Source organism: Lissotriton helveticus, chromosome 9 (genome assembly GCF_964261635.1).
Source record: "Lissotriton helveticus chromosome 9, aLisHel1.1, whole genome shotgun sequence".
Classification (NCBI taxonomy): Eukaryota; Metazoa; Chordata; class Amphibia; order Caudata; family Salamandridae; genus Lissotriton; species Lissotriton helveticus.
Window position 1 is genome coordinate 934434690 of NC_136070.1, and position 25190 is coordinate 934459879.

The 25190-nt window shown below is 47.0% G+C and overlaps 1 protein-coding gene across 5 annotated transcripts in view; it reads left to right on the forward strand.

Annotated features, from left to right (window-relative positions):
- PARP3 (poly(ADP-ribose) polymerase family member 3) overlaps positions 1–25190 on the forward strand; it is a 506125-nt gene that overhangs the window by 385807 nt on the left and 95128 nt on the right. For 4 of the 5 annotated variants that reach the window (XM_078661159.1, XM_078661156.1, XM_078661158.1 and 1 more), the window contains one exon: positions 7704–7829. The exons of the other annotated variant lie outside the window; for it this stretch is intronic. In XM_078661159.1, coding sequence (XP_078517285.1) covers positions 7704–7829 — 126 coding nt within the window. The remainder of the gene's footprint in view (positions 1–7703; positions 7830–25190) is intronic. 5 annotated transcript variants of the gene reach the window in all.

Sequence of the window (25190 nt, forward strand, 5' to 3'; positions counted from 1 at the left end):
TGAGGCTCCACTTCAGAGGCCAGAGAGCCAGGAAAATACACATAGCACCTCTTTTTCTCCTGTAGTTAAAGAGTAGAGTCAACAAAGAGCACATCCAATTTTCTTGTACATAAGAGATCATTGAAGAGACAGATCTCAACATTGATTGGGAACTCATTTCTCACTCATCCCACATATTTGATGCTCACTAGTGGGATGTATGAAGAATTTTCACTCAGTGAAGAAATTTAAGGCTTAGGGCTTTCACTCTGCCACACTGTTTGAGCCCTTAATCCACATATTTACCCTCTCTGGGACTGCAGTAAAATAATGTAGTAATCCACCTATGAGGAGAGGTTCCTATTACTAAGAGTTGTCAGTTTTGGGAAAATATACATTGAAGGCTGTCTTTTTCACTGAGAAGCAATTGTAGGAAACCTCCTTTTAAAAAATTGTATTATTAATAGGAACCCCCACCCCATCCCCGACACACAGTTTTTACCTGGTATTTGACAGAAGTGCACAGGGTTTCTGCTATACAGATCCTCAGTGCCAACATTCTTTCGCCAGAACAATGTAGCTGGTCAATTGATCCCCAATCGACTAGGCCTTTAGCACCTCTGTAAGTCCCTAGTATGTGGTATCCCTGGTACCTAGGAATTAGGTACTAAAGAGGGTCCCTAAGAACTGCAGCCTATCTTGTGGCCCTCTAAGGGACCCAGCACCAAACTCATACAGACTGCCACTGCAAGCTGCGTGCCAAGGTGTTCTAAAAAGTGAAAATGCAGCACGGGGCACACCTTTGTGCCATGCCCCCAATCATTGCGTGTACTATTTGTAAGTCACCCCTACAGCAGGCCTTACAGCCCTAGTGCATTAGATTACATGTGAGGACATATCTGCATGAGCAGATATGCACCTGTGCTGGCCAATTCCATGAATCGCAGTACAAGCGAACAGGGAAGCCATCTTAAGGTATGTACTAGCACTAATCAAAACGAGTTTCCCAGCTACATAATGGCTTCACTGAAACATATGGTGGTTTGGTATCAAACACCTCATAATAATAAACCCAAACTGATTCTAGAAATGGATTTATAATACCTTCACCCTGAGGGTACCTTTTAGAAGTACCCCCTGATCCCTATATGCCCTCTGGTGTGCTGACTGACTAGTCCAGTCCAGCCTGTCACCACAAACGAGTTTCTGGCCCTCTAGGAGTTGAGTCACGGTCTCAGAGGTCAGAAACTAAGCAATGCCTGCTCCTGAGGGAGGTGTTTACTCCTCCTGCTCCTCCTCCAGGAAGGCTAGTAAATCAGCATATCAGGGCCGAAGGCTTCAGATGCCTCTATTGCCTTTGATATGTGACCCAAGGCTTCCCCAGACAGGGGAAATGCCAGCCCTGCCCGGGGACCATTGGGCACCAGGACCAGCGGCAAAATTAGCTTTGCAGGGGGCGTGTTGCACTGCCAGGCTGGACATACCTCTAGGATGGACAGCCTAAAATAAACACAGAGGTAGGAATTCTACCATCATATGTGTGGTGGAATTAGGAATTCTGGGACAAGGTGATGCCCATTCCCCAAAGGAAGGGGTCATCCAGGGACTAAGGGAGGGAGGAGTAAGTAACCCATTTACTATTACCCCTCTCTCCCTTTAATGGCCCTAAATTGAGTATTTAGTACACCCCCTGATACCAGGACTTCAGATTTCGATGGGCACAAAGGAGTGGACAAAGCAGACTGCTGATCTGAGAAGAGAGAAGCACAACTGACTTGGCGTCAACCCTGCCAGCCTGCCTGCTGCTCCCGATCCTCGTGGAGCAACTGACTTGTCCGGTTTCTGTACAGACTGCAAGAAACCCAGAGGGCTGCCAGTACTTCACCAATCACCAAAGAAACTCCCTTGGAGTAGAGTAGCTGTTCCCATGCAGCCGCAGGTACCGAAAAAGGCAAGGTCCGGTTCACAGCCCTGCCACTTACTGAGACTACCAACACTACAGCCACCCAGGAAGAGGTTTCCGTGCTCCCACAGGTCAGATCCGTCCTCCCTCCAAATATAGAGACCTCCGGACCAACCAGAGCTGCACAGCACCAATACCTGATGTACCAGACCCCTTGCATCAACCAAGGCTTATAATGTCCAGACCGGATACCAACACCGAGGAAGACCGACCTGCATGCCGAGGGTCTTCAAGGACAGTGAGACCTACATCAAGATTGGCCCAGCTGTCCTATTTGCCCCTCTACCGCGAAACCAAGACAGAGTGAGCCTCTGACCGCCACTACCTGACACCTCAAAGCACCTCTGTACCCGCACTCCACATCTTAAATCCAAGGGAGGTGACTAGGCCGATAGAGTCCTCATACCCACAAGAGCCAAGCACATCTTTGGGTCTGGCCAAACTAAACTTCCGGTCGCCACCTGCAGCTTCTTTCTACAGGCCTGCCTGCAGCCGCGTGTGACTCTAGCACCGAACCTGATGCCTAAAGACACCATGGCACCCGAGCCCCACAGCCCGAGAAGTGGACCAATGGTGTCTGTACATGCCTGAGCATCTCAAGGGTTGAGCCCCCCTGTGGGAAACCCCGGACTGGCACTGCAGTCCCACCTTGCAGCCTTTGTCTGACCAGAACGTTCCCCATTGAAGTGAATGGAATACCTGACACCTTAACACGCCTCTACCCGGATGCCCCAGAGCCCCCCGAAGTGATTTATTGGAGTGGCCTTGGATTGTGCCTCATACTCACTTTAAGTCCAGCGGAAGGGTCCCGTAAGTCGCTGACAAGTACCCTAATGCGAAATGTTTTCCACCAAAGGATAACATTTCAGCTCCAGAAATTGATGTCAACTTTTGGAACATATGAAAATTCATAACTCAAAGTGCTTACCTGATTTAGATGATCTTGGCATCTAAATTCATAGACTAATAACTGTTATTTTTATAAATTGGTGTAGGATTTCTTTGAGTGTGTGTCTCACTTACTGCCTCTGTGTGTGCAATAAATGCTTCGCTCTACCCTCTTATAAGCCTGTCTGTTCACCCACACTACCACAAAAGAGAGCATTTAGGTTATCGTTTCTGCCTCTGTCAGCAAACTGGGGTTAGTCTGGACTCTTAACACAGTGTACCTTATTTTGGGCCACTATATAAAGAACCAGCTTCCTACAGTAATGTCATGCAGAGTTCTCAAATTCTTCTATTGCTTATGCTCATGTTCAGTGTCTTAAATTCTTCCTGTCCTCTGGAAGGTGCCATATAACAATGTTTGATATCCAAACTAAACTTGGTTGCATCCCCTAATCTCTGCTCTTTCACCCCTGTGACCACTTTTTTTTTTTTTTTTTTTTAATCCTCATCTGCCCGACACTCGTTCCATAGATGCAAAGAAAACCCACCAACCACCTCTCTGCCTTGGGAGCAATGCCCTGGTAATTGAGCCGCTTCACAAACTAGGCAGCACTTATTGCGAATTGGCGGGAGTTATGGTGCACCTTGTTAACACTCCTCTAGGCAACTTCATGCCTGTTTGGCCAGTAGGTAAATTACGGAGTCGGGGCAAACCACTATACTGAGCCATGGAGTTGATGGGCTTAATCATCGGATCTTTGGGGGGGGGGGGGGGGGGAAACCCCATAGGCCGGAAAGAAAAAAAAAAAAAAAAAAAAATCAAAAAGCTTCACTTCCAATCTATCAAAAGTTTCCAAAATGTGAGGCACTGGGATCTACAGGATCTATTCAAGTCTATCTTGGATGTTTCATAGAGTGACGTTAGCCACGCGGAATGTGCGGGGGGGGATGGTATCCACCCAATGTATACATATCTGCCGTCTTGCCAGAAGGATGGCATAGAATAAGAAGAACCTCGCTACCCCGATGATGTTCTGATCAAAGCCAAAAATTACTAATGATAGGGTTAGAGGAATGTTGGTCTTGAGAATTGAGTCTAGAGTGACTTTAACCTCTTTCCAATAAGCAATTATGTGAGGGCATTCCCAAAACATGTGGGTATCTGATGCTGCTGGAAGTTGACATTTGTTACAACATTTCCCATCCTGATATTTAGATAAACGTAAAGGGGAGAGATATGCCCGGTGTAAAGTGAACAGATGGTTTCGTCTCAACCAGGCGGGTTTAACAAGTTTATACAAAAGAGAGAAGGATTTTATCCACATATCCTCATCTAATGACACAATTTCACTTCCCCAGAGCTCCTTTGGGAGGTTGAAATCCCCATCTATCTCCTCCAAGATGGACCAGTACCAAAATGCAACCTCCTTACCTCCTGTCTGTTTTTCGACTAGGTGCTGTTCCAGGGGGCTGAGTCTCCCAATATTAGAGTTTTTCCTAATTAGTTCTCTGGCCCAACTGCTGATTTGGATGTACTTGAATCTTGACAGGGTTAACCCTACTTTCTCCTTAAGCTCCTCCCACTCTATCAAGATACCTCCAGATACCAGTTCACCCCATCTTGAGAACCCAGCTTCAATTAAGGAGACTGCCAGGGAGTCTTGCAAGCACAGTGGGAGCCCAGGAGAGTCCCATATCTGAGCGTAGTTGGAAAAATATGCCAGCCTCACTCTACGTTTAATTTGCACCCATGACTTCAATAGTGTTAAAAGAGTCTTAAGCCTCACCTTTTTAAAACACTTTCGGTCTCCAAACTTAAATAGAAACCCGTCTAGCGAGAGGTTTGCCCCCACCAGCATTGCCTTAAACAATCTCCCTTTTGAAGAGATATCTGGTGACTTCAAGAGCATTCTTGTATGGGAAAGCTGGAATGCCCAAGAATAGTACTGCAAGTCTGGCAGAGCAAGCCCTCCTTTTTCCCTCCTCCTTCTCAATTTTTTCCAGGCCAACCTTGTAGCCTTATTGCCCCAAATGAAAGAACTAATTTCCTGCTGACATTTATGAAGTTGCTTAGAGTCAAAAGCCAAAGGGATGGAATTAAAAATGAATGTCAGTTTTGGTAGGATAGACATTTTCACAATATTGACTTTCCCAAAAATTGACAGTCGAAGACCCACCCAGGATTTCAATAGGGCCCTACATTCTCGGAAGATCAGATCTAAGTTAGTCTTAGCTAGGGTGTCAATATCTTGCGTGATTTTAACTCCGAGGTAACGAATTGAGGGTGTCACCACAACGCCTGGTTTAGCAATGTTCCACGTCATGAGCTCCGTCTTCTCAGCGTTGATATCATAGCCAGATATGTTTCCAAATTCTTTGGCCTTTTCAACCACTATGGGGAAGGCAGTTGATGGGTCACTGGTGTAAATTACTATATCGTCAGCGTAGAGCCCTACCCAACCACCATATTCAAATGAGGAAATTCTTGGATCATCCCTAAAGGATTGTGCAAGTGGTTCGATATAGATATTAAAAAGTAGGGTGGATAGGGGGCACCCCTGTCTTGTTCCCCTACTAATCTGAAAGGGCTGGGTACATGCACCGTTTACCAAAATGCTCGCACTGGGATTAGCATACAACAGACCTATAGCCCTCCGAAAATTAGGTCCAATTGCAAATTTCTTCATGACTTCAGCTAAATATGACCAGTTTACTCTGTCGAACGCTTTTGTTGCGTCGATGGTCATAATGGCCAAAGGAAGGGAGAAAGTTGAGGCAATATCCACTGCCCCGATTAAGTCATAAGTAAGGTCTGAAAGCTGTCTACCTCGAATGAAGCCCTTCTGGTCAGTGTGGATTATTGAGCCAACTTCGCGTCCCAGCCGGGTCGCCAACACAGCCGTAAAGAGCTTATAATCGCTATTTAGAAGCGAAATTGGCCTATAAGAGCCACATTTAGCCGGATCCTTCCCGGGTTTCGGAATCAGGACGATTGTTGCCTCCCCCATGATTTAGGTGGGGTGGCTCCTTTGACTAAGATGTCATTAAAGAGTCTAGTAAGTACTGAAACTATTTCGGGTGCCAAGACCCGAAGTAACTCACCGGGGAGACCGTCGGGGCCTGCCGCCTTACCCCGCTTCACCTTTTTAATAGCTTCGCTCACCTCTTCCTCCGAGATTGGTCTGTCAAGCCGGTCGCTTTGTTCTTGGGTGAGAGTGGGAAGAATTATCTTCTCTAACCATCTGAACTTAGACATCGGGTCATCCGAGATCTCCTCCTTATAGATTTGCTGAAAAAACTCGAGAAATGCTTCCCCGATGTCTTTGGTGGAAGATCTTTCATATGTCTCCCCCTCTACACTAATATGTTTGATGTGTTTTTTGGCCTGGTCAGATTTAATTTTCCAGGCAAGGACCTTGCCCGAGGATTCTCCATATTCAAAGTTTGAGAGTTTGCTAGCTGCCCATCTCTTTGCGACCCTCTCTTGGAGGATACTATCTAGCTTCTCCTTTAAATCCTTTCGCTGTTTCTGCTCTTCATTGGTCCCAGTTCCGGAACCGATACGCTGGTCAAGGAGAGCGATATCCTGTTCTATGTTGGCGATCTTTGCCCTGTATACTTTCCCTCGATAAGAGGCCCTGTTGGTTATGTGGCCTCGTAAATTTGCTTTATAAGCCTCCCATACTATATCCAACTGAGCTGAATTTATGTTGATGTCCATAAAAAGTTTGGCATCTTGAATGAGGAGGTCAGTTTCTTCTTCCTCTAAAAGAATAGTACGGTCAAATGACCAAGACGTATGTGAGGTTTGCTGAACTAATTTTAATGAAAAAGAGATGGCGGAATGATCTGATAGATGCGAGGGCAAGTAAACTAAATCCTTCAGGGTCTCTCTTAATGAATAACTAAACAGAGCGTAATCAATTCTAGATTTATGGTTGTATTTAAAATTATGATAAGATACACCAAGTGCGTTACCTGCTCTCTCCCTCCACGGGTCTGCCAATCCAAGCGTTGTCATGATCACCCCAAGCGTTTGCTTGGACCACTTTGCTGTCACCAGTGCCTACTTACATTGGTCCCTTTATACTATCTTTAGAGTGGAACTACTGAAATGTTGATTGTCAGTTCTGGTGTGCAGATAGTGGTTTGTCAGAACTCCTTACTATCTCCAAATATGTTAAATGGTGTGGCTGCAAGCAACATGTGACTTTTGTTGCAGTATGATTTTTTTTGTATGATTATCTGAGCCAGGTTTGTGTATCTGACTCAAAAATGGACATGACTGGAGATACCTAGGGAGTTACATGCTGGACAGCACCAATTTGACAACACATTCTCTTCTGATGATTGATTAGGACCATGAAACTCAAGCAAGTAAACTCGGAAGCAATGGGTTTAAATAAAAATACCGATTGATATGAAATTCTGCATCTGCTCTAATGCACGGACGTCATATGTCAGGCGAGGTCATCCAATGTTTAAATGGCGTGCCACAGTTCTTTGCAAATTTGGGCCATCCCATCACGAATTCTATAATCTCATCACAAGCAGAACTAGAGCTACAGAGGCTTTCACTATAACCCAGCAGATGCATTTTTTACATAAACATCACTTGGGCCGTTTACTGTTAAAAAAAAATAATAACTAATTAATACATTCGAAAGAAGAACTTTCTGTATTTCATCTTTGGGGTTTGTAAATTGCTACCATCCTAGGTAGAGGGTGAAGAGACACTACCCAACACAGAGGAGGACTTTTCAACAGGTGTTTTGTCCTCCTTGTTATGCTTGGCTCCTTTAGATTTCAGAGCGAGGATTTTTGCCAGAGTACAACATCACCTTCACATCACTCCTCTCTCCCTTTTCTCCAGGTCTATGAGGACTATGACTGCATTCTGAATCAGACCAACATTGGGCATAACAACAACAAGTTTTACATCATCCAGCTCATTGTGCAGGGGGCTCACTATAGCTGCTGGAATCGCTGGGGGCGTGTGGTGAGTACCCTTCATTTCAGACATCTAAATTACAACCACTTATCACCATTGGGTAGAGGGAAGGAGCTCTGTAACCGCTAATACCAGAGTGAAAACAGTAAGAGCAACCCTCATTTTAATTGACAAACTTCATCTGTTAACCCTTCAGCAAACTGCGACTACTGCCAATAATGAGGCCGCAAGGTGAGTTCATTCCTTCTCACTGAACAGCTCTTCCTTCCCCATCTGTCCCCACAGCCACTGGTTGGTAGGGCACATTAACTGCCATAGCTGTTGAGTGCCCTCCTTTCATACCTTTGAAGACCTCACTCGGCGGTATGCCGTCATTAAGGGTGCAATACAGTGTTTCAAACTGTTGGTGTCTTGTGTGTGGCACCAATTCTGATTCCTCACTTGCTGCTTTAACCGCAGGATCCATTTCTCGTTGATCCTTATGATTTGTGCACTATCTATTTATTTCACTGAACTGAAAGCATATTGATGTAAAGGGTAAATGATCTCGACATCGTGAATTTTCGCTTAGAATGTCATGAAGGTTTCAGTTGTGGATGCCAGTTGGTAGTTACAACCATGTTTCCATAGTTAAATCATTTTTTGTTTTCTTAATAACTTTGGCGCCGTTTGATGAATCTTCACAGAACGTTAGGATTGTTTTTCCCTCTATATCCTCTCCTAACTGGAAAGTTTTTTTGGAGGATCTGTCAAGCAAGGGCAGAGAAAAAGAGGGTAGGGGGTAACAAAATGTCTTTTCCCCATAACAAAAAAATTCCATAGGAAATTTAGACCCACCTACAGCCCAAACCACCGAACTGATTTACAGTAATTTTGTCAGAGTGACTTTTGTGATATGGTGTAATCTGTTCAGTAGTTTTTGAGCAATTAATGCTCAGACACTTTGTATATTTTATGATGTATCATGCCCAGAGGATCTGAAGAGCAGACAGATCTCCTGGAGAGCTGATTGACTGATTGCGCATCAACTAGGATGTGGTGGCAGCCATCTTAGGAGCCAAACTCAGTCCAGAGTCCAAAAAAGGGTACAAAAAGACATAAGGGGGCAGGGTAGGGATATGCTGACCACCTAGCCTAGTGATCGGGTCCCAGAGGGCCCTTTTTTGGAATTTAGCAGCTGGGATGGGGTCCCTGGATCCTATTAAGGCTCTGGAAGTGGGGTCGTGCATGCCCTCATCCCCTATATTTAAGTGATTCCCTGGGGATTGGGGTCACACTGGCTGGGGGGGGGGGAAGAGAGGATCCACTTTAGGTCAAAATAACTAGTTTCTCAGCCCTTCGTTGGATAACAACCTGTTTCATGGGGGGGGGGGCAGGGGCGACATCCATTCGCATCAACGGATTTCCTGAGCCGATGACTGTCACCAGGGCATTTCCATCCATTGCAAGACAAACGGTATGGAACACACACCATTTCACTTCTGTGCTAGGTGTAATGCAAAATACTCCTGGGCCGACCACCACAAGGTCTACAACCTCTGGCTTCCCCCAGGGCACGTCGAGACATACTGCAACCCTTGTCTTGCCGGTAGGAACACTGCAACATGCACATGCAAGTGCTATTGGGGTTTCCAGACCGTGTTGGTGCACTAGATATGCTGAGCCCCCAGTGTGAAGAGTAAGGCCTCTCTGGTAACTCACCTCACCAAGCACCACAAGATACAGAGGTGCACTACGGTGGAAATGTGCCTTTTAATGGGCACTCTGGTGCAGGGATCACCCTTCTCTGTCCACGGGTCCGTAGACCAAGAAAATAGAGATTGGCACTGAAGCTGGAATTCAAATAAGTTTATTAATCACTCATGAGTGGGACCACGTTCATACAACACCCTCAAGTGTTCCAGGAGGTAGTACATTAAATACACAGACCATGGTGCTTATATACACACTTTGTTGCAGAGTAAGCATGTAGATACAAATAGAAGGTACAGGCCTACACAGGAATAGTTACCGACAAAAATGGGCAGATGGAAGATCACTTAGTCGGCAAAGTGGGAGGTGGAACAGAACCGTTTACAGCAGCAGAAAATAGTTGACAGTTACATCTTTAACCAGGTGCATTTCAGCAGCTACAGGCCTTTGCTCAGCACATACATTGCTTTTGCCCAGTACAGAAGGAGTTAACTAAAGCTGATGACTCAATCAGAATAGAAGGGCAAGCAACAGTGAAGACAGGAGAATTACATAGCTAACAAAATGGATGCCACAACCGAAATGACTTCAGCTTATGCTAACGGAAATTATTGCAGGTTTCCACAGGCCACCCTTTTAGCATATGCTGAAGACATTTTCTTATGCTTTTGATGGAATACACAAAATATTGATCTGCATCATTTCATTAATTTCTTGATCACTTGCTAGTCTGACATTTACATTCTTAACATTTTTTTCAGTCTGTATACACGAGGTACAAGTAGAAACACAAAGGGAACAAAGCATTGGGCTGCATTGAATACATAGGCAACAAGTGAAAAGAATAGCACAAAATATACATAGGGCTGACAATAGTTTCCAACCCCATACAGTAAACATGTTCCATAGCCATCCAATCAAAGTCCACGTGCCAGAATCCTGATGGATTTCAGAGGCTATTTTATGCATCTTGGAAATTGCATCAAAAACAGAAGGGGTGTGGTCAGGGATGTAAATGCAGCAGCTACTCCTGATGATGTGACATGCTCCACCACGGTGAGCCAAGATGACTTCAAGGACCATTCTATTTTGGAGAGTCACAATTCTCGCATGTTGTAGTTCTTCTGTGATGATTCCAAGCGCCATTGCTGTCTGATTGGTTACAGCCTCTACAACACGTCAAGCGTCTGATCTCCCTACTGTTTTACCACCACACCAACAAAGAAGAATAGTCCCAAATTAAAGTCAATATACTGCTGTAGTGCAGTATCCGTTTGATCTACCTCATCATTGTTTATTGTCCTCTTGTATCTGGTCTTGGAAATGTCATTATATAGTTTATAGTCTTTATGGTAGGATGCAGGTGCCAAAAACATAGGTGGAAGCAAAAAGGACACGTAGCAGCTACCTGACCAACCAATAAGTAGATGATAACCTTTACTTCCGCAAATAAAGTAGGTATAATGTGAGGACAAAAAACTGCTGTTGTTCATTCCAGTAATATTTAACACTGAAGTACAGTCACTTTTTCCCACAGGAATATTGCCAATACTGCTCATGTAGAGATCTGCTCGAGCTCTAGTAACAGTCATTGTTCTTCTGATACAAACTCTTGCAGCAGTCGGTTTCTTTTCCTTAGGCATATTCATTTTGTCGACACCAACAAAACAGATGGTGCCCTAAGGTCCAGGCAGGCGTTGGTTTCTTCACTAACATTGAGACGAATAGTCACTAAAAGCCTACCCCCCTTTGAAGTTAGTCTTTAACCACCCAGGACAGGGGCTCCAACAGTCTTTTTCAGCAACGAAGTGTCTTTCTTCCTAGGTCGCAGCCGATATCGGGATGTACCAGGAATTGTGTGGTCTGGGAAGACTTCCTCAGATCCTTCAGGCAACACAGCTTGTCCTTTCTCGGTGACCAGGAGATCGCGGTGGTCTGCCAACACAGCTGGGCTCACTGGGTCTTGCAACTCTTTTCAACATTGTTTCGCATCGCCTCTGTTTTTCTGGTTTGTCACTCGAACTGCAGTCCTGGTAGCTAGCATCACTTGTTTGGGGCCTCGCCACCTCGGTGCTAGGGAGCTGGTCCTCTGGAAGGATTTGATCCTCACTTAGTCACCAGGGCGCAAGCAGTGGCCTTTACCTTGCCACCTTTCTGGAAGAGTCTCCCGAACCTGTTGATAAGTAGAAGATAAACTGTCAGTCAACTGGGACAGATAGTCACTCATCAATACATAAGGTACATCATGTATAGGGTGTGGCTTAGGAATCCCCCAAATATTCATTGGCCTTCCAAAAACCACCTCATACAGTGTGAGGACAGATCGGGTATGTGGTATCAATCTAATAGATCACAATGCTAGGGGTAGTGCATCAGGCCATTTCAAAGATGTGGAAGCCTGTATTTTAGCCAATTTCAATTTTAGGGTAGAGTTGTAAGTTCCACTAGCCCTGCTGATTGTGGGTGAAAAGCAGCATGAAACTAATGCGTAGTTCCCAACCCTTTCCAGAGATACTCAACAACTCGCCCAATAAAATGGGGTCCGTTGTCACTTCACAAAACTCGACAAATGCCAAATCTGGGGAAAAAACTCCTTTAGGGGCACCTTTGCTGTAGTAAGAGCTGTATTATGTTTCGTAGCGTATGCCTCCACCCATTTACTAAAGACACAAACCACTACCAGGACATACTGTTACAATGCTCAAACTGTATGTAGTCCATTTGCAGGACCTCAAAAGGTGCAGTAGGTATTGCAAACCCTCCTGTTGGAGTTTGTGTTCCCTTTCCAGGATTATACTGGAGACAGATCAGACAAGACTGGACTATTTTCTTAACCGTACCGAAAATCTCTGGATGATCCCAAACTTGCATAAGTTGCTTTGCTATTTAGGATGCTCCAGGATGTGCCGGCCCATGTGCCATATGAATCATAGGGTCTAAATAGGCTGTGGGTAACTTGCATTTTGTCATTTCTTTATTCCTCCAACAGCCCTCATCATCCAATGCTCCCTCCTTAGACAATTGGTCTAATTCATCAACAGAGGCAGATTGTTGCATGTCCAGGACCTCTTGCCTGGCATCATGGCAACGTTCAGCCTGTGATTTCACTACATACATAGATGTGGTACTTCGCTGCATTGCGGTCTCCCGAGCTGTGTAATCTGCATAGGCATTGCCTGCTCCTATTTTTTTGGTCGCTTTCTTCAGTGCGCCACATTTAATAATTGCCACTGTACGAGGCATATGAGCTGCAGATTGTACACTTAGCAATAGATCGCCACCTGGTGTTGGGCTTGGATGATTGCAGGTTGTTGTCTTCTTGGAAGAAGTCTTTGTAGTCACGAGATAGGTGACTCCTCCCTTGGACAATACTGAGCATGGTCATCGACTCCATCCTCAGATTGTTTTTTCCGCCACTGGGTTCGGATGAAAGTGTTCCGCTCCGGCTAGAAAAGACTCTTTTCGGCATTTTTGAAGCGTGAAACTTTAGACAAGCAACTTTCGACATCGAATAAACTTTTCGACATCACCAGCTACATCCCGGTGCGTCGACGTGGGCCGCTGGGCCTATCGGTGCCGTACGGCCTACGCCTCATGGACAGAACTCCATTCAAGAGATGCCCGGTATGTCGAGCAAAATTCCCTCATAGCGACCTTCACGAGGTTTTCAACCTCTGTCTATCGCCGGAACACGACGAGTCGACCTGCACAGCCTGTGCCTCCTTCCGATCGAAGAAGACCATTTGGGATTGGAGGGCCCGTCGACACGAGATGAGGAGATCAGCGCCAGCACCGGAGGCCATCTTTGAGGAGGAGATCGTCGAAGAAGACGTCTCCGAGGACGAGAACCCACTCGAAGATATCTCGGAGTACGAGGCTCCACTCGTTGCCGAGGAAGACTCGCCTGATCTCCAGATAATATCGGGAGCAGAGGACTCGGACGATTCGATTCCATCTCGACAACCCGTGAGTACCTCTGCCCCTGCACAACAGACACTGCCCAAACCAAAGGCAACGGTCAGCACTCCGCCCATGAGGCCCAGTCGAGACCCAAATTTACCCTCCGACGCCCCGCTTTCGGGCTCGGCTCCGAGGAAAAAGACTACGCCTTCCGGTGCCTCGGCACCGAAAAAACCACATGTGCCAATTCCACCTCCTCCATTGGCACCAAAACATCCGTCTACACCGAAGGACTCTTCGGCACCGAAGCTAACACGCCCTTCGGCGCCCAAAGACTCTTAGGCACCCAAACCTAAACAAACATCGGTGCCGAAGCCAAAAACTGTAACGGACCCGAAAGCTTCGACTCCGAAACCATCCGGTCCAAAAATAAAGAAGGGAAGCTAGATTCCGGCGCTGCAGGCCCAACAAAACCTGTCTCCACCCCGAAATCTTCGATAACAGTACCAAAGATTCCAAGGCCTGATACAGACAAGCCTAAACCACCTTCGGCACCGAAGAAATTGCCACAGGACTCAATTACTCCTCCCAAGGCAAAAGACACTAAACAACCACTATCAGCACCGAAGAAATCGAGGCCGAGGAAGATTATAGAAGAGGAAGATCTGTTTAGACCAGATCCTAAACAGAAAAAAGTCTGTATTAATCCAAAAACTGGACATGTGGGAGCAATTCCTCATAAGAAAAGACCAGCAGACACACCACTTCCAACTGTGGTTCCTGCCAAAAAGGATTGTGCAACTTCTCCAATGCACCCTTCCTCTCCTTCACCTTCTTCCTCTCCTATCACTCCCTATATTGAGCCTATAACTTCTCCTGCTCAATCTCCTGCATCATCACACCACACTGACGAAGAGTATGACTTAGGTGGGGGGGATGATGTGCCAGAGACACATACATACCCGATGAGGATGAAGATGTCAACCCAGAATATCCCAAAGAGGATGATGCATATAATTTCACACCAAATAATGCACAAGACATCCTTGATCCTCAGTACTACCCAACAAAACCTTCCCCTCCAGAGGATAGTATTGGTTTCAATCATCTATTAAACAGAGCTGCACTTTACCACGGGGTTCCAATGCACTCTGATGCCATTGAGGAGGATTTCTTATTAGACACTTTTGAGCAGTCACAAAGGTCTACTCAAATACTACCTATGATCAAAGGGGTCATTAAACATGCTCCAGATATTTTTAAAGATCCAGTAAGGTGTATGGTACTAAATCCCAGAATAGAGAAAAAGTATATATTCCCAAAGATGGAGGGTTTTAATTGTCAGGGAATGTTTGCGCTCAGCTTTGTTTCTGACTGCCTGTTCGGCTGAATATTTATGGGTGGTGGTGCCACAGGAAAGGGGAAACCCTCTCAACCCCTCAAGAGATGTTGCAACGCAACACCTACACTTAAACCACAATTTCCTATGCACACACAATATCAATTCAACAACAGAGTAATGTTAGTCTTTATCCGGTCAGTATGATCATAAACTTAATGTCCACTTCTTCTTATATGTGCAATCTTTTCTTTTTTATTGCTCCAAGTATATCACGCCAGGCGCCAGCCGACACGTGTTTCATCAGAGTACAGATCGCTCTGACTCTTCAGGGCTGGAATTGAAACAAAATATACACAGTACTGAATATTCGATCTAGGATATCCAGTCTATCATACGATTTTACATTGTTGTGGCATTACTTAAAAACACTTGTATTTTTACTATTTACAATTTGTGGCGATACATTTGACCCCCTTAACAACAGATAAGGGGGGGGTTTGAAGGACTTGAACAACTGCGGACCTTTAATGACCTTCAAACAAAAGCTCACTTTGAAACATTGTTTCTTACTTATCCAAAGAAAAGACTCATCATATTTTTGCTGTACATTTCACTTGTGTAAGTGACATGCACATGCATTTGAAAAGTGATTAGGTGACACGATCGCGACAAATTTTTGCATGAAAAAGCTGACACTATGCATATTCAACTATACATAGCATGTTGCAGACAAAAGATAAGGAAACGCCTAGAATCATTCATGCATGAGGAAATACCGCTTTGGCGTGCAGAAATATTGTGCTCAAAAAGGTGAAAGATCCTGACAGGGTGTAAAACTTTTAAACGGTTGCCGAGAGAGAAAAAAGAAAAGACCCTGCACATCTATTTAGTTGTGCAATGTTGGATGATGTCTTGTCATGCGTCTGTTAGGACTTACCTGTCTTCTGATAATGGCGTGTGTTGTATTTCCTATTGAAAATCGTTATATATATAATGAGTATCCTTACTACGTATCAGGTTGACGCTAACCCCTATAAATCGCGAATAAGAACTTATGTATTGAAACTTATCGCTTGACCGGTGATACTTCCAACCCGGTAAGGGTATCTATTCTGGTTTCTGTAAGTATAGATCTTCACTTATGTCTACATCGGTGTGGCGCGTTACCCGAAGCGGTATATGTAATAAAAGTAAAATAAGGCCCAGTAAGCACATATTTTTCCCCAAGTTATTTTTATACTAATAAGTTCTCCAGATACAGTTAACCTCTACATCTTTCAAAGTCTTGAAAAAACGTTTCTAGAACAGTTTACCGACCAGTGCCTCTCTCTCTTTTTCTGTTGCGATCCCACATTGTTATTCGAATTTTACCCTTTCAAACAACTTTGAACCGTACCTCAGACAATGTTACATCCCTAAAAAAGAGATCCTTAGCCATCTTATTCTCAATTCGATACTCCTCGAGCACATCTATGTGCATATTAGTACATTTATGTCTCGCTAATTAACAGTCTGTGACCCAAAAGCATGCCTAGACACGTTACACCTATGTTCTTCTCAATCTCTCTGCACAAGTTTTTTTTTCACTTTTAAGCAATCAATTTCGTAAAGTCCTAAAGTATAATTGCCCACCTCTATCATGCTCACTACATGATTTAACATTAGTTTGCAGTGCTCACCTGTACACGATAATAATTATGTTCTAAGCACCGTAATAGTGCGCAAAAACACGGAACAGGAACACTCTTCTCGTTCCACTGATCAATGCCTAGAAGAACACGTAAAGATATTTTATATCTGAAAGCAAGTTTGGCTAATTCAAAATGTCAGTGAAATTCTAGAAAAACACCCCTCGGGGCTCTTATGCTTACAATTGTGCTGGCCCAGTCTCCACTTGAAAACTATCTTGATACGGTAGTTCTCAGTAGTTGTTTTTCAATGCGTCCCAATGCCCAAGGACCTATAATTGCACAAAATGCCATTTAAGATCTGCTAACTATTTGCATTAAGTCTCCGAATTAACTAGACATTGATCAGTGGAACGAGAAGAGTGTTCATGTTCTGTGTTTTTTGCGCACTATTACGGCGCTTAGAACATAATTATTATCGTGTACAGGTGAGCACTACAAACTAATGTTAAATCATGTAGTGAGCATGATAGAGGTGGGCAATTATACTTTAGGACTTTATGAAATGGTTTGCTTAAAAGTGAATAAAAACTTGTGCAGAGAGAATGAGAAGGACATAGGTGTAACGGATCTAGGCATGCTTTTGGGTCACAGACTGTTTATTAATTAGCGAGACATAAATGTACTAATATGCACATAGATGTGCTCGAGGAGTATCGAATTGAGAATAAGATGGCTAAGGATCTCTTTTTTAGGGATGTAACATTGTCTGAGGTACGGTTCAAAGTTGTTTGAAAGGGTAAAATGCGAATAACAATGTGGGATCGCAACAGAAAAACAGAGAGAGAGGCACTGGTCGGTAAACTGTTCTAGAAACGTTTTTTCAAGACTTTGAAAGATGTAGAGGTTAACTGTATCTGGAGAACTTATTAGTATAAAAATAACTTGGGGGGGGAAAATATGTGCTTACTGGGCCTTATTTTACTTTTATTACATATACCGCTTCGGGTAACGCGCCACACTGATGAAGACCTAAGTGAAGATCTATACTTACAGAAACCAGATTAGATACCCTTACCGGGTTGGAAGTATCACCGGTAAAGCGGTAAGTTTCAATACATAAGTTCTTATTCGCGATTTATAGGGGTTAGTGTCAACCTGATACGTAGTAAGGATACTCATTATATGTAACGATTTTCAATAGGAAATACAACACACGCCATTATCAGAAGACAGGTATGTCCTAACAGACGCATGACAAGACATCATCCAACATTGCACAACTAAATAGAGGTGCAGGGTCTTTTCTTTTTTCTCTCTCTGCAACCGTTTAAAAGTTTTACACCCTGTCAGGATCTTTCACCTTTTTGAGCACAATATTTCTGCACGCCAAAGCGGTATTTCCTCGTGCATGAATGATTCTAGGCGTTTCCTTATCTTTTGTCTGCAACATGCTATGTATAGTTGAATATGCATAGTGTCGGCTTTTTCATGCAAAAATTTGTCGCGATCGTGTCACCTAATCACTTTTCAAATGCATGTGCATGTCACTTACACGAGTGAAATGTACAGCAAAAATATGATGAGTCTTTTCTTTGGATAAGTAAGAAACAATGTTTCAAAGTGAGCTTTAGTTTGAAGGTCATTAAAGGTCCGCAGTTGTTCAAGTCCTTCAAACCCCCCCCCCCCCTATCTGTTGTTAAGGGGGTCAAATGTATCGCCACAAATTGTAAATAGTAAAAATACAAGTGTTTTTAAGTAATGCCACAACGATGTAAAATCGTATGATAGACTGGATATCCTAGATAGAATATTCAGTACTGTGTATATTTTGTTTCAATTCCAGCCCTGAAGAGTCAGAGCGATCTGTACTCTGACGAAACACGTGTCGGCTGGCGCCTGGCGTGATATAATTGGAGCAATAAAAAAGAAAAGATTGCACATACAAGAAGAAGTGGACATTAAGTTTATGATTATACTGACCGTATAAAGACTAACACTACTCTGTTGTTGAATTGATATTGTGTGTGCATAGGAAATTGTGGTTTAAGAGAAAAAGTATAGACCAGCACCAGCTGATCCAGTCTACAGTAAGGGACATCTGCCATTAGACTCTTTGGTAGTGTCAAATGCACGTAAAAGAGCCAATTCTCAGACTTCTGGTGACACACCCCCGCCTGACAAAGAATCAAAGATTATTGATGCGTCAGGTAAACAGATTGCTGCGCAAGCAACAAACATATGGCGCATAGCAAACACACAAGCCTTACTCTCACGCTACAACAGGGCTCACTACGACCAACTAGAAAAATTAATGGAACACCTACCAGATCAATACAAAGATCAGGCAGCAGAGCTTTTACAAGAAGGCAAACTAATATCTAATGCCTCAATTAAATGCGCACTAGATGTAGCTGACACAGCATCCAGAGCAGTTAACACTAGTGTTATCCTCAGACGTCATGCATGGTTACGCATTTCAGGTTTCAAACCCGAAGTCCAAACTACCATCCTAAACTAGCCCTTCAATCAGAACCAGTTGTTCAGGCCAGAAGTAGATAACACACTAGAGAAGATGAAAAAGGACTCAAAGTCAAAAGGTTTATTGTTTCCAATTATTAAAAATTATTACAATTTTACATTACAAAGATTACTTTAAAAAAAAAAAATTACTTGTTTAGTGCGTTATTGATTTAGCTGGTACCGAAACATGTTTAATTATTTGTTTGTTTGCTTTGTGATTGTTCTTCTTACTTAGCTGATCAACTCAATTCTGTCAATTTTCCTGCAATTTGATGGGTTATTATGACCATGCCAAGCTTGTCTATCAATTGTTGGATATGCCATTTTCAATGTCTCTCATCTCCCCGAGCTCCACTTGTCGTATGAGGGATTGTGCTTTTCTCATATATTTAACCCCCCTGCAAGCCAACATGTAAGATGATCCCTCCAACCATCTACTTACAGCTTGTCTACATGTACGAATGTTCAATTTGTTAAAAATGTTTTTTAAAAGACGTCTCCTTAAGTCTGTAAGAGCAGGGCAAACACATAGTAGGTGGGGTAGTGTTTCATTATGGTAGCCGCAATCAATCAATCAATCAATCAGGTCATTTGTAAAGCGCACTACTCACCCGTAGGGTCTCAAGGCGCTGGGAGGGGGGGGTGCCGCTACTGCTCGAACAGCCAAGTCTTGAGCTTCTTCCTGAAGGAGAGGTGGTCTTGGGTCAGGCGCAGATTGATGGGAAGTGAGTTCCAGGTCTTGGCGGCCAGGTAGGAGAAGGACCTTCCTCCTGTTGTCTCTCTTCGGATGCGGGGGACGGCGGCGAGGGCGTGGTTGGTTGATCTGAGGAGGCGCTTGGGAGTGTAGAAGTTGATCCGGTTGTTGAGGTAGCTCGGGCCTTGGTCGTGTAGGGCTTTGTGCGCGTGGGTGAGGAGACGGAAGGTGATTCTCTTGTTGATCGGGAGCCAGTGCAGGTCTCTCAGGTGTCCGGAGATGTGGCTGCGTCGGGGGATGTCGAGGATGAGTCTCGCCGAGGCGTTCTGGATCCGCTGGAGTCTCTTCTGGAGTTTGGCCGTGGTTCCGGCGTAGAGGGCGTTCCCGTAGTCCAGTCGGCTGGTGACGAGGGCTTGGGTGACCGTCTTCCTCGTCTCGGTGGGGATCCACCGGAAGATCTTACGTAGCATGCGCAGGATGTTGAAGCATGACGAGGAGACGGCGTTGACTTGTCTGGTCATGGAGAGAGAGGAGTCCAGGATGAAGCCCAGGTTGCGTGCGTGGTCCGTCGGTTTGGGTGCGGCGCCCAGGGCGGGGGGCCACCAGGAGTCGTCCCAGGCGGAGGGCGTGGAGCCCAGGATGAGGACCTCCGTCTTGTCTGAGTTCAGTTTCAGGCGGCTGGTCGTCATCCATTCGGCTACGTCTCTCATCCCTTCGTGCAGGTTGGCTCTGGCGGTGGCGGGGTCGTTGGTCAGGGAGAGGATCAGCTGGGTGTCGTCGGCGTAGGAGATTATGTTGAGGTTGTGTTGGCGTGCGATGGCCGCGAGGGGGCTCATGTAGATGTTGAGGAGGGTGGGGCTCAGTGAGGATCCTTGTGGGACGCCGCAGATGACTTTGGAGGCCTCTGACTTGTACGGTGGTAGGCGGACTCTTTGTGTTCTTCCGTCGAGGAAGGAGGTGATCCATTCCAGTGCCTTCTCCTGGATTCCGATGTTGCTGAGGCGCTGTACTAGGGTGCGGTGGCAGACAGTGTCGAAAGCCGCGGAGAGGTCCAGGAGGATGAGGGCCGCTGTTTCTCCGTTGTCCATCAGAGTTCGAAGGTCGTCGGTGGCGGCGATGAGGGCGGTCTCGGTGCTGTGGTTCGCTCGGAAGCCGGACTGCGAGGGGTCGAGGGATCCATTCGTCTCGAGGAAGGCGGCCAGCTGTTTGTTGACGGTCTTCTCGATGACTTTGGCCGGGAACGGGAGGAGCGAGATGGGACGGTAGTTCTTGAGGTCGGTGGGGTCTGCTGTGGGTTTCTTGAGGAGAGCGCTGAGTTCGGCGTGCTTCCAACTCTCAGGGAAGGTGGCGGAGTCGAAGGAGGTGTTGATGATGTCCCGTAGGTGGGGTGCGATGGCAGCGTCGGCCTTGTTGAAGACGTGGTGAGGGCAGGGGTCAGTCGGAGATCCGGAGTGGATGGAGTTCATCGTGCGGATGGTGTCTTCGGTGCTGATCGGGGACCAGGTGCGGAGGGTGGTGGTGGGTGGCGTCGTTGCGGTTGTGGCTTGCGTTGGTTGGTTGTTGAAGCTGTTGTGTATGTCCGTGATCTTGTTGTGGAAGAAGGACGCGAGGGAGTTGCAGAGTTCTTGCGACGGGGTGATGTCATTGTTTCCGGCGTTGGGGTTGGATAGCTCTTTCACGATGTTGAAGAGTTCCTTGCAGTTGTGTGCGTTGTTGTCCAGCCGGTCCTTGTATGCATTTTTCTTGGTGGCGCGGATCAGTTGGTGGTGCTTCCGGGTGGCGAGCTTGAGGGTGGTCATGTTGTCAGTCGTTGGTTCCCTTCTCCAGGCTTTCTCGAGGGCTCGGCAGTTCTTCTTGGAGCTCTTGAGTTCGTCGGTGAACCATGGTGTTTTCCTGCTGCAGGATCTGCTGGGTGGGGTTCTCAGAGGGGCGAGTTCGTCCGCGCAGTCGTTGATCCATTTCGTGAGGTTGTCGGCGGCCTGGCTGGGGTTCGCTGAGTTGGCGGGAGGGTGCTGGCTCAGGGAGGCGGTGAGCTGGTCGGCTGTGATCTTGTTCCAGCATCTTCGAGCGACCTGTTGCTGGTGGTGGTGGATCGTCGTTCTTTTGAAGGTGAAGTGGACGCAGCTGTGGTCCGTCCAGTGGAGTTCTGTGGTGTGGCTGAAGGTGACGTCTTTGCTGGATGAGAAGACGGCGTCGAGTGTGTGTCCGGCGAGGTGGGTGGGGGTGGTCACCAGTTGCTTGAGTCCGAGGTTGTCGAGGTTGTCGAGCAGGCAGATGGTGTTGCGGTCGTTGTTGTTCTCCAGGTGGAAGTTGAGGTCCCCCAGGAGGATGTAGTCGGCGGAGGGGAGAGCGTGCGGGCTGACGAAGTCGGCGATGTCCTCGCTGAATCGTGTGCGTGGTCCCGGGGGTCGGTAGATCAGGGTGCCTCTGAGGGTGGTGGTCGGGTTGGTGTGGATCTGGAAGTGCAGGTGTTCAGCGGTGGTGAGGGTGTCGTCGGTGTTGGTAGTGATTCGGATGGTGTCTCTGTGGATGATGGCGATGCCTCCTCCGGTCTGGTTGTCGCGGTCCCTCCGGGTGATCTTGTAGCCCTCTGGGATGGCGATGGCGATGTCTGGGGCTGAGGAGGCGTTCATCCAGGTCTCGGTGATGAAGGCAACGTCGGGGACGGTGGTGTCAAGCAGGTTCCAGAGTTCTACGGCGTGTCTGTGGACGGAACGGGTGTTGAGCAGGATGCACTTGAGGTGGGTGCTGCTGGAGTTCGGTTTGGCGGGTGCAGGGAAGGTCCGGATGCAGGTGAACTTGCAGGCGTGGCAGCTGAAGGGTCCGTGGGTGTGCTTCGGGGCGGCTTGGTGACATCCTAGGATGCGGCCGGTGTTGAGTCCGTTGAGGTCGGCGGCGCTGTAGGTTCGTCGGGTCGGCTTCCGTCGGTGGGGGCCAGGGGTCCTGGCACTGGGCGCGGTCCAGGCGCGGACGGGCGCAGACGGGCTTACCTTTGGCGCGCCTTCGGCGCACAATCGGCGCGCCCGCTGCGCGTGACCGCTGCGCGTTCGCACGGTCGCCATTTAAGGCGAAGTGCGCGGGTGGGCGGGGCAGCTGGGAGGCGGGAGCGGGGAGGGATACAGAAGAAGAAAGGGGCGTGGCCAAGCGGCGGTGGCGGGAAGGGAGGGTGGAGGGCGGCGGCGGGAAACACGAAGGGAAACAAAACAGGCGCAAATCAGCAACAAAACAGGGGGTGAGAGGGGGAAAGATACCAGGAACACGGAGAGAGTAGACAAGCACAACAATTAGTCAAAACAGGCAAATGCGGAGGAAAAAAAGAAATGCACGGAGTCTTAAGGCGAGAAAAAAATACAGGCACAAATGTTAGGCAAAAACAATCCTACTGCAGGGGCAGCCGGCAGCCGGCAAAACGAGGCAGTAGCGAGGCAGAGGGCGGGCAGGGGCACACACAGCAGCTGGTGGCCGTGCGGCGCGGGGGTGTCCCACAAGTGGGTCACACTCACCTGCGTCGCACGGTCGCCATTTAAGGCCAAGTGCGCGGGTGGGCGGGGCAGCTGGGAGGCGGGAGCGGGGAGGGATACAGAAGAAGAAAGGGGCGTGGCCAAGCGGCGGTGGCGGGAAGGGAGGGTGGAGGGCGGCGGCGGGAAACACGAAGGGAAACAAAACAGGCGCAAATCAGCAACAAAACAGGGGGTGAGAGGGGGAAAGATACCAGGAACACGGAGAGAGTAGACAAGCACAACAATTAGTCAAAACAGGCAAATGCGGAGGAAAAAAAGAAATGCACGGAGTCTTAAGGCGAGAAAAAAATACAGGCACAAATGTTAGGCAAAAACAATCCTACTGCAGGGGCAGCCGGCAGCCGGCAAAACGAGGCAGTAGCGAGGCAGAGGGCGGGCAGGGGCACACACAGCAGCTGGTGGCCGTGCGGCGCGGGGGTGTCCCACAAGTGGGTCACACTCACCTGCGTCGCACGGTCGCCATTTAAGGCCAAGTGCGCGGGTGGGCGGGGCAGCTGGGAGGCGGGAGCGGGGAGGGATACAGAAGAAGAAAGGGGCGTGGCCAAGCGGCGGTGGCGGGAAGGGAGGGTGGAGGGCGGCGGCGGGAAACACGAAGGGAAACAAAACAGGCGCAAATCAGCAACAAAACAGGGGGTGAGAGGGGGAAAGATACCAGGAACACGGAGAGAGTAGACAAGCACAACAATTAGTCAAAACAGGCAAATGCGGAGGAAAAAAAGAAATGCACGGAGTCTTAAGGTGAGAAAAAAATACAGGCACAAATGTTAGGCAAAAACAATCCTACTGCAGGGGCAGCCGGCAGCCGGCAAAACGAGGCAGTAGCGAGGCAGAGGGCGGGCAGGGGCACACACAGCAGCTGGTGGCCGTGCGGCGCGGGGGTGTCCCACAAGTGGGTCACACTCACCTGCGTCGCACGGTCGCCATTTAAGGCCAAGTGCGCGGGTGGGCGGGGCAGCTGGGAGGCGGGAGCGGGGAGGGATACAGAAGAAGAAAGGGGCGTGGCCAAGCGGCGGTGGCGGGAAGGGAGGGTGGAGGGCGGCGGCGGGAAACACGAAGGGAAACAAAACAGGCGCAAATCAGCAACAAAACAGGGGGTGAGAGGGGGAAAGATACCAGGAACACGGAGAGAGTAGACAAGCACAACAATTAGTCAAAACAGGCAAATGCGGAGGAAAAAAAGAAATGCACGGAGTCTTAAGGCGAGAAAAAAATACAGGCACAAATGTTAGGCAAAAACAATCCTACTGCAGGGGCAGCCGGCAAAACGAGGCAGTAGCGAGGCAGAGGGCGGGCAGGGGCACACACAGCAGCTGGTGGCCGTGCGACAATGCGGGTCCTTGTGACTACCTTTCCAGGATGGTAGCAAGTCCTTCGAATGCTGTAAGCCCAGCCGGTGTTCTATGTATTTCTGCTTTAGTTTCTCGTTGAAATGACTTTTTAAATAAGGCTGTGGCTTTATCCCAGAGTATGAATTTATCACGGTCCACCCATGTCTTCGTTTCGAGAGTATCGTTTTGTCTTTCAGAAAGGATTCCCAGTTGACAGCATTGTTTGTTGTTTTGTCGAAGCTGGTTCTATCTGGGATAGAATCCCATATCGATTGGATTCCTAAGCCCCTCAAGGATTGAGTCAAGAAATCTCCCCAGCTGCCTAATGTGACCTGTTTCTCTCTGTGCCTTCCTCTGACAGACGTATTTTATGGCAAAGCTTCGCGAAGGTACCCATACTGCGAAACTTTTGATTCAGTAGGCCAAACTCTAGACGCACCTGTGCTGGTGAGGCTGATTTTGATAGGTTAAAAACCGCTTTGTATACTTTTGTTTGCAGATTATTTAACAACCCTGTATCTTTACCACACCAGATAACAAGTGTGTATGACAAGGTGGGTAAGGTCTGTGCTTTCAACACATTTATCAGATATGAATAGTTCGGGCAACTCAATTTGTTTTGCAATAACCGGTGTGCGTAGATCATGGAGTGGGTTTTTACCTTTAGGTCTATTTTATGTTCTTTATACGTTGGGCCTCGCCCCAGTTTTAGACCCAAGTATTTATAGGATGATTCCTCCTTTATTTGGGTGCTGTTTGCGTACCATTTAAACGATGATTT